The sequence below is a fragment of the Aotus nancymaae genome, unplaced genomic scaffold (assembly GCF_030222135.1).
Source record: "Aotus nancymaae isolate 86718 unplaced genomic scaffold, 86718_ANA_hifiasm-v0.15.2.pri h1tg000049l, whole genome shotgun sequence".
Taxonomy (NCBI): domain Eukaryota; kingdom Metazoa; phylum Chordata; class Mammalia; order Primates; family Aotidae; genus Aotus; species Aotus nancymaae.
This window is the reverse complement of record NW_026988463.1, coordinates 11184443-11197876: the sequence shown is the minus strand read 5'-3', so window position 1 is coordinate 11197876 and position 13434 is coordinate 11184443. Positions and strand designations below refer to the sequence as shown.

At 48.5% G+C, this 13434-nt stretch overlaps 1 protein-coding gene across 9 annotated transcripts in view; it reads left to right on the top strand.

The window, feature by feature from the left end:
* The window catches only part of NDE1 (nudE neurodevelopment protein 1), a 65428-nt gene that overhangs the window by 15505 nt on the left and 36489 nt on the right, over nucleotides 1–13434 (top strand). For 7 of the 9 annotated variants that reach the window (XR_010337351.1, XM_064362473.1, XM_064362472.1 and 4 more), the window contains 2 exons: nucleotides 5299–5424; nucleotides 7246–7399. Coding sequence is in view for 8 of the 9 variants with exons in the window: in XM_064362473.1 (XP_064218543.1) it covers nucleotides 5342–5424; nucleotides 7246–7399 (237 nt within the window). In the remaining variant the exon portion in view is untranslated. Of the gene's footprint in view, nucleotides 1–3853; nucleotides 3869–5053; nucleotides 5154–5298; nucleotides 5425–7245; nucleotides 7400–13434 lie in introns of those variants that run through there. The other 2 variants (XM_064362471.1, XM_064362470.1) reach the window with 2 other exon arrangements.

The window sequence follows — 13434 nt, the reverse complement described above, 5'->3', positions numbered from 1 at the left end:
CTGGGATTACAGGTGCCTGCCACCATGCTTGGCTAATTTTTTTTTTTTTTGAGATGGAGTCTCACTCTATCACCAGGCTGGAGTGCTGTGGCACGATCTCGGCTCACTGCAGCCTCCTCCTCCTGGGTTCAAGCGATTCTCCTGCCTCAGCCTCCCAAGTAGCTGGGACTATAGGCGCCTGCCGCCATGCCTAGATAATTTTTGTATTTTTAGTAGAGATGGGGTTTCACCGTGTTGGTCAGGCTGGTCTCAAACTCCTGGCCTCAGGTGATCCACCTGCCTCGGCCTCCCAAAGTGAGCCACCATGCCCAGCCACCAATGTCTTAATGGCCACACAATGCTCACTAATATATGCCTTGGCCCTTGGCTCTTGTTGCTATAGAATTGGTTTGATAACTATGTATTAGATGAGATCTGGGTTCATTAGAGCTTATGCCTTGAGTGGGGAGTCCTCGGCCTAGGTTTACGCCTGTTCCTGACCTTGTTAATGACTGCTATTAACACTCTACCCCCTTCTTATTTTTTAAGATGGGGTCTCATTCTGTTGCCCAGGCTGGAGTGCAGTGACACAATCTCGGCTCACTGCAGCCTCTGTCTCCCAGACTCAAGTGATTTTCCTGCCTCAGCCCCCCAAGTAGTTGGGACTGCAGGCACATGCCACAGCCCCTAACTGAGACAGGGGTTTTCAAGAGATGGGGTCTCCATCTGTTGCCCAGGCTGGTCTCAAATTCCTGAGCTTAAGTGATCCTCTTGCCTTGGCCCCAAAGTCCTGGGATTAAAGGTGTGAGCCATGTTTCCCCATGTTGGCCAGGCTGGTCTCAAACTGATAGCTCAGGGGATTCATCCACCTTGGCCTCCCAAAGTGCTGGGATTACAGGTGTGAGCCACTGTGTCCGGCCTTGGACACAGTCTTACTTGGATTCCTTACGCTCTTTTGACAAGATCAGAGCCTCAGATAAACTCAGAAAATAGATGATTACATCAGGCAGGCTCTATCAACAGGGATTATACAAACCATTAGCCCAACCATTAATAGAAGTCTGCTTTCCTGTCAGGTGTGATAGCTCACACATATAATCCCAGTGCTTTGGGAGGCCAAGGCAGGAGGATCACTTGAGCCCAGGAATTTGACACCAGCCCGGGCAACATAGTGAGACCCCATCTCTTAAAAAAAAAAATTAGCTGGGCATGGTGGCATACACCTGTAGTCCCAGCTAGTCAGGAGGCTGAGGTAGGAGGATCACTGCAGCCCAGGAGTCCAAGGCTGCAATTAGCCATGATTGTGCTGCTGCATTTCAGCCTGGATGACAGATTGAGAGCCTATCTCTTAGGAAAGAAAAAAAAAATCTGCTTCCCTCACCTCTGCTGTGGACAGCTCAAAGTCCTGAGAGCCAGTGCTTTTACCATTCGCCTCCTCTAGCTGTTGGCTAAGTTGTTTCATCTTCTTTTAGGAAGTTCTCCAGAATTCCATCTCCTTCCTCATCTTCCCCTCCCAGTTACTCCTGCACTCAGTTCTTTGTCTTTCCTCCTCCACGGGGTAGAAACTCATCTTGCTCATACCGCCAGTGACTGACTTTTCACACAGCCCGGTGGATATTGCCCTTATCTTCCCTGCTTCTCTGTTGCATCCTTGTGACACTGGAATGTTTCCCTTGAAACTGTCCCCTCCCAGGACAGCACACTCTTCCTGATTGTCACCTCTGTCACTCCTCATCTCTCTCACTCTGTTTCTTCTCTGCCTCCTTCAGCTATCATTTCTTTCCCTGCCTGCCTTTCCAATATTGGCACTCTTTGGTGTTCCATACACAGTCCCTAGGATCTCTCATTGTCCCAAGGAAAGAGAAAAACCAGCTACAGACGCATGAATCTCAAATGGATATTGTTGACCTGATTTCAACTGTGAGTTGCAGCTCCAATGCTGCATCTCAGTGTGTCATGGACATGTCAAGCTGTGAATGTCTGAGACTGGGTTCGTTCTCTCTCCCTAACCGACCCACCTACCCAAGAGTTTTCCTTTTGGTAGTCTTTTTTTTTTTGAGATGGGATCTTGCTCTGTTGCCCAGGCTGGAGTACAGTGGCATGGTCATGGGTCACTGCAGCCTTGACCTCCCCGGGCTCAGGCGATCCTCCCCTCTCATCCTCTTGAGTAGTTGGAACTACAGACACACCACCATGGCCACCTAGTTTTTGTATTGTTTTGTAGAGATAGGGTCTCACCAGGTTGCCCAGGCTGGTCTGGAACTCCTGGGCTCAAGCATTCCACCGGCTTTGGCCTCCCAGTGTGCTGGGATTACAGATGTGAGGCACTGCACTTACTGGAATTCTTTATCTCTGGTGATGCGGATGGTGGTGGCACCCAGTTGCCTAAACTAGAGCCGCAGAAGATGTCCTCACCTCCTTTTTCTCTCTCCCCTACTCCAAAAAGTCATAATTCATCAAGTTCTGATAAGTTTACTGGCTAGATAATTTTGGAGTCAATTTTTGTGCCCTCCATCTTCATTCCTACTTTATTTTTTTTTGTTTTTGTTTTTTTTTTTGGGACGGAATTTCGCTCTTGTTACCTAGGCTGGAGTGCAATGGCGCTATCTCAGCTCACAGCAACCTCCGCCTCCTGGGTTCAGGCAATTCTCCTGCCTCAGCCTCCTTAGTAGCTGGGATTACAGGCACGTGCCACCATGCCCAGCTAATTTTTTGTATTTTTAGTAGAGACGGGGTTTCACCATGTTGACCAGGATGGTCTTGATCTCTTGACCTCGTGATTCACCCGCCTCGGCTTCCCAAAGTGCTGGGATTACAGGCGTGAACCACCATGCCCGGCCATTCCTACTTTGTTTTTTTTGTTTGTTTATGAGATGGAGTCTAGCTCCATCGCCAGGCTGCAGTGCAATGGCGAGACCTCAGCTCACCGCAACCTCCCGCCTCCCAGGTTCAAGCGATTCTCCTGCCTCAGCCTCCCGAATAGCTGGGATTACAGGCATGTGCCACCATGCCCGGCCAATTTTTTGTATTTTTAGTAGAGACTAGGTTTCTCCATGTTGGTCAGGCTGGTCTCGAACTCCTGACCTGAGGTGATCTGCCCACCTCCGCCTCCCAAATCGCTGGGATTACAGGCATGAGCCACTGTGCCCAGCCCCTACTTTCTTTTTTTAAGACGAGGTCTCTTTTGGTGGCTGGGCGCAGTGGCTCACACCTTTACTCCCAGTACTTTGGGAGGCTGAGGTGGGTGGATGACGAGGTTAGGAGATAGAAATCATCCTGGCCAACATGGCGAAACCATGTCTCTATTAAAAACACAAAAAATTAGCTGGGCATGGCGGTGCATGCCTGTAATCCCAGCTACTCGGGAGGCTGAGGCAGGAGAACCACTTGAACCCAGGAGGCAGAATTTGCAGTGAGCCGAGATCGCACCACTGTGCTCCAGCCTGGTGACAGAGCTAGACTCCATGTCAAAAAAAAAAAAAAAACTTTCTGTTTCCCAGGCCGGAGTGCAGTGCCACGATCATAGCTTACTACAGCCTCAAAGTCCTGTACTCACATGATCCTCCTTTCTCAGCCTCCCAAGTAGCTAGGACTACAGATGTGTTGCACCACACCAGGCTAATTTTTAAAAGTTTTTTTTGGTTGAGGTAGGGTCTTGCTGTGTTGCCCCAGCTGGTCTCGAACTCCTGGCCCCAAGTGTTGTCTTGCCTTGTTCTCCCAACGTGCTGGGATTATAGGTGTGAGCCACTATACCCGGCCTATTCTCACTTTCTAATGAGGGCCACCTTCATTTCTTTTTTCCTTTTTAAACAGGATCTCACGTCATCACCCACGCTGGAGTATATTGGCACGATCTTGGCTCACTGCAACCTCTGCCTCCTGTGCTCAGGTGATCCTCCCACCTCAGTCTCCTATGTAGCTGAGAACACAGGCATGTGCCACTACACCTGACTGATTTTTTTCTATGTCTAGTAGAGGTGGGGTTTCACCATGTTGCCTAGGCTGCTGTTGAACTCCTGGGCTCAAGCAGTCTGCCCACCTTGGCCTGCCAAAGTGCTGGGATTACAGGTGTGACAACCACGCCTGGCCTCCATCCTCCTTTCTTTTTTGCATTGCTGCAAGTGCTCTCCATCTTTGGCCTTGTCCTTCCTCTGCCTGTCCATGGCCACCAGGACCAGCTATTTAAGCAGGAGAGCCCATCATATGACATTCAGATCACATCACTCTCTTCCTTAACAACCTCCAATGGTTTCCCATTGCCACTAAGTCAGAGATGGCAAAAGCCATCTATTTCAGTCTGTCCAGGTTCCCCTCTGCTCCTCACCCTTCAACCCAGGCCTACCAGACTCCCTCTACCTCCCCTATAAGTGCCTGGCTGTTTCTCCTCATTCCCCTCTGTGTAGTGTCCTCTTTTTTCCCTACTCACTTACCACTGCCTTCCAGTTCTTTCATATGCTCCTCATGCGTCACCTCTTCCAGGAAGTCTTCCTTGACTCAGGTTGAGTTTGGAACTTCTTAAATATCCTGGGCACTGATAGAAATGTTTATTATCTTGATTGTGATGATGGTTTCTCAGGTGCAAACGTGTGAAAACATACCAACGTGTATACTCAAATACATGCAATTTATTGCATGTCAAAATCGTGTGCACATTTCTGTGGCTGCAGTAGACACATAGTTTTATAATTTACATGGGGCTAGGTGCAGTGGTTCACACCTGTAATCCCAGCACTTTGGGAGGCTGAAGCGGCTGGTTCACTTGAGGTCAGGAGTTCGAGACCAACCTGGCCAACATGGTGAAACCCTGTCACTACCAAAAATAACTTAGCCAGGCATGGTGGTGCATGCCTGTAATCCCAGCTCTTCTGGAGGCCGAGGCACAAGAATCATTTGAACCCAGTAGGCAGAGGTTGCAATGAGCTAAGATCATGCTACTGCACTCTAGCCTGGGTGACAGAGCAAGATTCTGTCTCAAATAGTTAATTATATAATAATTATTATTTATGTGCAGTTTACATTCCTCCCCTTCTTCCTCCACCAGGCTGTGAGTCTCCTTTAGGGAAAGCAGGCATCTTGGAGACATTTAACATGGCTCCCTCAGTCCTATAGTAGGTGCTCAATAAATATTTGTATATGGATGTACATGAGCCTTGATAACCCAGGGAATGTAATAGGTGAGTGAGTTGTCTTTTGTTTGGGTTTACTTCAGATTTTTGGTGTATTTAATAATTTAACGCAGCATGAAGTTTATTTTTTTTTCTGTTAAACATCAACTCCTTAACCAGATGTGAGTAATCATTTTCAAACCTTCTATCCTAGACACCATGCCACAAGAAGGCTAATCTCTTCCACTGTTTTCACCATGGAGGACTCTGGAAAGACTTTCAGCTCTGAGGAAGAAGAAGCTAACTATTGGAAAGATCTGGCAATGACCTACAAACAGAGGTCAGTCTGAGTTCACCTGCTTTTCGTTTTTTTTTTTGAGATGAAGTTTTACTCTCGTTTCCAGGCTGGACTGTAGTGGCACGATCTCACCTACCTCAATCTCTGCCTCCTGGGTTCAAGTGATTCTCCTGCCTCTGCCTCCCAAGTAGCTGGGATTACAGTGCGCTGTGGAAGGCTTAACTTATACTATCTCAAAACTGCCTGTGAAGAAACTATTAACACCCCCATTTTATAGATGAAGAAACTGAGACTCAGTGAAAGCAGATAACTTGCCCACAGTCACACAGCCTATAAGTAGTAGAGCTGTAATTTGAACTCCAGACCTATGGTCCTGATTATCCTACTATGCCACTTTTCATTATTATTTTCTTTTTCTTTTCTTTTTTGTTTTTTTTTTGGAGACAGAGTCTTGCTCTGTTGCCCAGGCTGGAGTGCAGTGGCGCCATCTTGGCTTACTGTACTCTCTGCTTCCTGGGTTTAAGTGATTCTCGTGCCTCAGCCTCCCGAGTAGCGGGGATTACAGGTGTACGCCACCATGTCTGGCCAGTTTTTTGTGATTTTAGTAAAGGCGGTTTTGCCATGTTGGCCAGGCTGGTCTTGAACTCCTGGTCTCAAGTGATCTGCCTGCCTCACCCTCCCAAAATGCTGGGATTACAGGCATGAGCCACCATGCCTGGTCTTCCCTGTTATTTTCTAGAAGGGTTTATCAGCTCCTACATGCCTTATCTGGTCAGTTCTTTGTGTGCAGGGAAAGAGCTTTTCCCTATGCCTACGAAAATATCTTGTTGCAGATTTTGAAATTTGAAACCCGTATTTTGGTTGGTGCTCATATCTGGGAGTTATGTGTGTGTGTGTTTGGTTTGGCACTGTTTGTTTTTATTTCTAATGGGTCTTTACAGTCTGTACGTAGAGGCCTTATTCCAGTCCACTTAGTTTCTTTTATTTATTGAAAAATTATTTGAGGGCCAGGCACAGTGGCTCACATCTGTAATCCCAGCACTTTGGGTAGGCAGATGGCTTGAGCTCAGGAGTTTGAGACCAGCTGTGGCAACATGGCAAAACCCTGTCTCTACGAAAAATACAGAAATTAGCAGGCATGGTGGCATGTTCCTGGCGTCCTAGCTACTTGGGAGGCTGAGATGGGAGAATTACTTGAGCCTGGGAGGTTGAGGATGCAGTGAGCTGTGATTGCATGTTTGTTACCCAGGCTTAAGTGCAGTGCCTATTCACAAGTGTGACTCCATCTCACTGCAACTCCTGGACCCAAGTGGTCCTCCTGCCTCAGCCTCCCAGGTAGCTGGGACTACAGGCGTGTGCCACCATTGATTTTTATGCACATGTCTATGAAGGCAGGGTCTTAATTATATTGCCCTGGCTGGTCTCGAACTCCTGGCCTCAAGTAATCCTTAATGAGCTGCTGCACCAGGCCCCTCCTACTTTCTTTATTCTAGTTTGACTTAAAGGTAATTTAGGCTTGATATTTTAAAAATGTTCCTTGAATTTGGCCAGGTGCGGTTGCTAACGCCTGTAATCCCAGCACTTAGGGAGGCGGAGGTGGGCAGATCACCTGCAGTCAGGAGTTTGAGACCAGCTTGGCCAATATGGTGAAACCATGTTCTTACTAAAAATACAAAAATTAGCTGGGCAAGGTGGTGAGCACCTGTAGTCCCAGCTATTCCAGAGGCTGAGAAAGGAGAATCACTTGAACCCGGGAAGCAGAAGTTGCAGTGAGACGAGAGTGTACCCCTTGAACCTGGGTGACAGAGCAAGACTCTCGTCTCTAAAAAAATTATTGCGTGATGATTGGAAATTCTGCTGTAGGGCAGAAAATACACAAGAGGAGCTCCGAGAATTCCAGGAGGGAAGCCGAGAATATGAAGCTGAATTGGAGATGCAGCTGCAACAAATTGAAACCAGGAACAGAGACCTCCTATCAGAAAATAACCGCCTTCGAATGGAGCTGGAAAGCATCAAGGTGAGGGTCTGAGAGGAAGTGTGCTCAGGTGTAGATAGGCTTCCAGCACGGGCATGGCATGCTTGGCTGGAAGAAGGAACCCTGCAATGAGGGGCTCCAGGCTCCAGGCCTGTGCTCAAGGGCCTGTGGGGGTGGACATGGTGGACATGAATTCTTTGTGCCTCTAATGGGTGGAGCTTTTTTTTTCTTTTTTGAGACAGAGTTTCACTGTTGTTACCCAGGCTAGAGTGCAATGGCACAATCTTGGCTCACTGCAACCTTCACCTCCCAGGTTCAAGTGATTCTCCTGCCTCAGCCTCCTGAGTAGCTGGGATTACAGGCACCTGCCACCATGCCTGGTTAATTTTTGTATTTTTTATAGAGATAGGGTTTTGCTCTTCTGCCCAGGTTGGTCTTGAACTCCTGGACTCCAGCAGTTCTCCTGCCTTGGCACTCCAAAATGCTGGTATTACAGGTATAAGCCACTACCTGGCCAGGGAGACTAGAGTGTGGAGGTCTTGCTAGACTAATAAGGTCCAGTATTGTAGTCCTTAGCTACATGTGGCTGTTGAAATTTGTTTTTGAGATGAGTCTTGTCTCTGTCACCCAGGCTGGAGTGCAGTGGCTCCATCTTGGCTGACTGCAACCTCCACCTGCCAGGTTCAAGTGATTCTCTTGTCTCAGCCTCCTGAGTTGCTGAGATTACAGGCATGTGCCACCACACCCCGCTAATTTTTGTATTTTTAGTACAGACAGTTTCACCATGTTGGCCAGGCTGGTCTCAAACTCCTGACCTCAGGTGATCCACCTGCCTCGGCCTCCCAGAGTGCTAGGATTACATCTGTAAGCCACCACACCCGGCTGTGGCTGGTGAAATTTAATGAATTAAAATAAGGCACAGTAGCCACAATTCAAGTGCTTAGGAGCCACATGTGGCCAGTGAGTTTCCTTAGTGGACAGAGGGATGTAGAACATTTCCTTCATTACCAAAAGGTCTGTTGGACTGGGCCAGTTTAGAGCAGGGTTCTTGACCTGGGTGCTGTTGACATTTGAGCCTGGGCTATCCTCCATTGGGAAGGACTGAGGTTTATTTTGTGGGACTTTTTTTTTTTTTTTTTTTTTTTTTTGAGATGGAGTCTTGCTCTCTTGCCCAGGCTGGAGTGCAATGGAACGATTTCAGCTTACTGCAACCTCTGCCTCCCAGGTTCAAGCGATTCACCTGCCTTAGCCTCTTGAGTAGCTGGGATTATAGGCACCCTCTACCGTGCCTGGCTTTTTGTGTTTTTAGCGGAGACGAGGTTTCACCATGTTGGCCAAGCTGGTCTCAATCTGACCTCAAGTGATCCACCTGCCTCAGCCTCCCAAAGTCCTGGGATTACAGGGATGAGCCACCATGCCCGGCCACATTGTGGGATGTTGAGCAGCATCCCTGGCCTCCACCCTCTAGATGCCATTAACATCTCCCTTTACTTCCAAGGTGGTGACAACCAAAAGCACTTCTAGACATAACCATGTATCTGGAGACCCACTGGTCTGACAGGTAAAGACCGTGCCTTCTGTACATTCTGTAGGGCTCAGCAAGGGATCAGTAAGTCAACACTGTGCCCCAGAGACTGGCTCTCAGCCCTGCTGCCAGCCAGCATCACTGGCCCAGCTTCATAAATACCCGACAGGCCTGGACCCTCTCTCCCCATTCTCATCTCCTCACCTCGAGTTGAGATTCCATTTCTCAGTAAGTCTGGGTGGGGTCTTGGTACGTGTGTGTGTGTGTGTGTGTGTGTGTGTGTGTGTGTGTTCTCATTAAGCTCCCCATGTAAATTTTTTTTTTTTAGACAGTCTTGCTCTGTCACCCAGGCTGGAGTACAGTGGCATGATCTTGTTTTACTGCAACCTGTGCATCCCAGGTTCAAGCGATTCTCCTGCCTCAGCCTCCAGAGTAGCTGGGACTACAGGTGCACACTGCTACACCCAGCTAATTTTTGTATTTTTAGTAGAGATGGGCTTTCACTGTGTTGGTCAGGCTGGTCTTAAACTCATGACCTTATGATCCACCTGCTTTGGCCTCCCCAAGTGCTAGGATTACAGGTGTAAGCCACAGTGCTCAGCCACTCCCCATGTAAATTTTGATGAGCTGCTTTGTGGAAGAGTCAAAGCTGTGTGTGCCCAGGGCTAGATGTGGTAGACTGTGAAAGAGGAAGTGCTGGTTGCCTTCTTTGGGAAGACAAACCTAATGCCATGAAACATTTAGGGTCATGGAGTTCAGTCACGGAGCTCTGATGTGGGAGCCTTTCAAGAGAGAAAGGACAGCCAGGTGTAGTGGCACATGCCTGTACTCCCAGCATTTTGGGACGCCAAGGCGGACAGATCACGAGGTCAGGAGTTTGAGACCAGCCTGACCAACATAGTGAAACCTCGTCTGTACTAAAAGTACAAAAATTAGCTGGGTGTGGTGGCAGGTGCCTGCAATCCTAGCTACTCAGGAGGCTGAGGCAGGAGAATCACCTGGACCTGAGGCAGAAGTTGCAATGAGCCAAGATCATGCCACTGCACTCCAGCCTGGATGACAGAGCAAGATGTCATCTCAGGAAAAAAAAAGAGAGAGAGAGGACTGCGTGGGTTGAGGGAGGCTTTGCGGAGGGCATTTTCAGGTGTGGTCACTGACAGCTTGGTGCCTGGGGGATGGGGCCAAGGGAGAGTTGATCGGACCCATCACAGGCATGGACAAGAATGGGTGTTGGGTGGACCTTGGCAAGCCTGGCTTTGCTAATGTATAGGAAAGGGTGTGGGACCCACCAGTGGATTGGAGGTTTAGGGCACGGCAGAGGAAAGGTCCCAAACACGTTGAAGGTGAGCAGTGGAGCTGAAGCTTTCTGTTGCAAACCAGAGAGCCCAGCTGGCTGTCTGATGATCCATTTGCCCTATTGGTGGTGTTTGATCAGCCTTCAGTGGTTTTTGTTCCACATTTCCCCATGAATGTTTTCCAGCATACAAGGCAGAAAGAATTTCCAGTGAATACCTGTGAACCCACCACTATCTAGGCGCTACCAATAATATTTACCCTATTTGCCTTCCATTATATATATTCTCAGCCATCAAAATTGGTAAGGCTTCCTGTAAAAAGATGGATTTCTGGACAGGCACGGTGGTTCACACCTGTAATCCCAGCCCTTTGAGAGGCTGAGGAGGGAAACTCGATTGAGACCAGGAGTTCGAGTCCAGCCTGGGCAACATAGTGAGACTTTGTCTCTACAAAAAAAATCAAAATAAAAAAATTAGCCCAGCAAGGTGGTGGACACCTGTAGTCTCAGCAACTCAAGAGGCTGAGGCAAGAGGATCACTTGAGCCTAGGAGGTCAATGTTGCAGTGACCTACGATTGTACCGTTGCACTCCAGCCTGGGTGACAGAGCAAAAGTTAAAATAAAAAATAAAAAACCTGACTAGTGGTCGCTTAGAACAAACATTCTCGAATTTGCCCCAGTCCCTGTATCCCTGACACCGAGGCCTTCGTGTCTTTGCTGCCTCTCCCTTAACCTGGCCCACTTCACCCATTGTTAACAGCTGAACGCCTGCTACAGGCAATGGGGCATGATTATTTTTCTTTTTGTTGTTGTTGTTGGAGACAGTCTCGCTCTGCCACCCAGGCTGGAGTGCAGTGGGGCAATCTCAGTTCACTGCAACCTCTGCCTTCCAGGCTCAAGTGATCCTCCCACCTCAGCCTCCCAATAGTTGGCATTATAGGCACCCGCCACCATGCCTGGCTAAGTTTTGTTATTTTTTGTAGACATAGGGTTTTACCATGTTGCCCAGGCTTGTTTCGAACTCCTGAGTGCATGTGATCCGCCTGCCTTGGCTTCTCAAAGTGCTGGGATTACAGGTGTGAGCCACTGTGCCTGCTGATTGTAGTTCCTAAATTGAAGGAGCCTCAGGGTTGAAAAGCTGGGTAGAAGGAAGATGAGGGGTATGAACTGCAGTTTCTGGTGGATAACAGGCCCTCCATGGATCCAGAGTAAAATATCAAGCAGTTACTAAATAATTTTCTGCTTCAGGACTGAGCCTTTTTTTTTGAGATGGAGTCTTGTTCTGTCACCCAGGCTGGAGTGCAATGGTGTGATCTCGGCTCACTGCAACCTCTGCCTCCCCGGTTCAAGTGCTTCTCCTATCTCCGCCTCCTCAGTAGCTGGGATTACAGGCGTGCGCCTGGACACCCAGCTAATTTTTTTTGTATTTTTAGTCGAGACGAGGTTTCACCATGTAGGTCAGGCTGGTCTCAAACTCCTGACTTTGTGATCCACCTGCCTCGGACACCCAAAGTACTGGGATTACCGGCATGAGCTGTCACGCCTGGCCAAGACTGAGCCCTTGAACCTGCAGGAGACCCCTTCATTTACAACCATGTCAGATGCATGAGACTCACAGCACACAGCATGGGGAAGAAACCTTGGAATAACGAGGACCTTGCCACCAGCAAATATTTGTCAGTCACCTAAGAGAAATGTATTTAGCTGGGCCAGACTTCTTAACAACTGGCTTATTCATCACGGGTTGAATGAAAAAGCCTTTAAGGGACCAAACAGAGCATCTATTGATGCCCCCATCAGCTGACAGCTTATTCGAATTAGCCCCAAATGGCAGCACAACATTTCAGCGACAGGTTTTCATGTCCACAGGTTCCAAGGAGATCTCCGAATTGCTAATACACAGGCTGCAGAGCTCACTCGCTGCATCCTCCCGGAGCCTGCGTTTGAATTTAGGCTAAAGACTTAAGATCCTGTTTTATTTGGAGATGTTCCCAAGTAAAGGGTGTGAGGCGATGAGAGTCACGCCTGGGAACGGGGCCTGATCTACTTCTACTTGCTGGGTGCAGAAACTTCTCCGTTTACAGCCAGGAAACGGGAGGGTGGGGTGCGGAAGTGAACCGCCCTCCCCGTCCCTCCGCGCTGTAAATCACCTTCTTGTTCTTTCTTTGGAGTCTTCTTGCACCGTGGCCCTCGCCACGCCTCTCTGGCCTCGGCACCATTACATCACCCTTCTGGGTGCATCTGGACTTTCCAGCAACAGCTTTCTTTACTTGATTGAAGGTAGAGCAGTTGGACTTTTTAAAAAAAACAAACTTTTGAATTAGGCCCTGTGTTTTTCTTGTGCAAAGTGTTTTCTCTCATGTTTGTAGAATCTAGGATGCATGTTTTGCAAGTGATTCCCCTGCCTCAGCCTCCTGGGTAGCTGAGACTACAGGCACATGTCACCATACCCAGCTGTTTTTTGTATTTTTGGTAGGGATGGATTTTCACCATGCTGGCCAGGCTGGTCTCAAACTCCTGAACTCAAGTGGTCTGCCCACCTTGGCCTTCCAAGTAGCTGGGACTACAGCTGTGCACCACTGTTCCAGGTTAATTTTTGTTTTTTGGTTTCACCGTGTTGTCCAGGCTGGTGATTTTTTTAAGCATTGGGGTCTCACTCTGGCGTGGGCTGGAGTGCCAGCGGCATGATCTTGGCTCACTGCAACCTCTGCCTCCAGGGTTCAAGTGATTCTCCTGCCTCAGCTTCCTAAGTGGCTGGGATTTCAGGCACCTGCCACCACGCCAGGCTAATTTTTTGTATATTTAGTAGAGATGGGGTTTCACCTGGTTGCCAGGCTGGTGATACCTTTTTTTTTTTTTTTTTTAAGCGTCAGGGTCTCGCTCTCTGGCCTGGGCTAGAGTGCAGTGGCATGATCATAGCTCACTGCAGCCTCAATCTCCTGGCCTCAAGCAATCTTCTCCTGTCACCCTCCCAAGTAGCTAGGACTACAGGTGCATACTGCCATGCTTGGCTGTTTTTTAAATTTTCTATAGAGACAGTCTTGCTGTGTTGTCTAGGCTGGTCTGCCTCTGCCACCTGAAAAGTGCTGGCATTGCAGGCATAAGGCATTGCACCTGGCTCTGGGTGTTTGGTGAAGGAAAGTAATTTGGAAGCGGAGCAGGAACAAAATTGAGAGAGCACGGGAGTGGCCAGGTGATCTGGAGTGAAATGGTTTAGGGGCTTTTAACATAATTGCTTAAGGACACCTGCTCAGGAG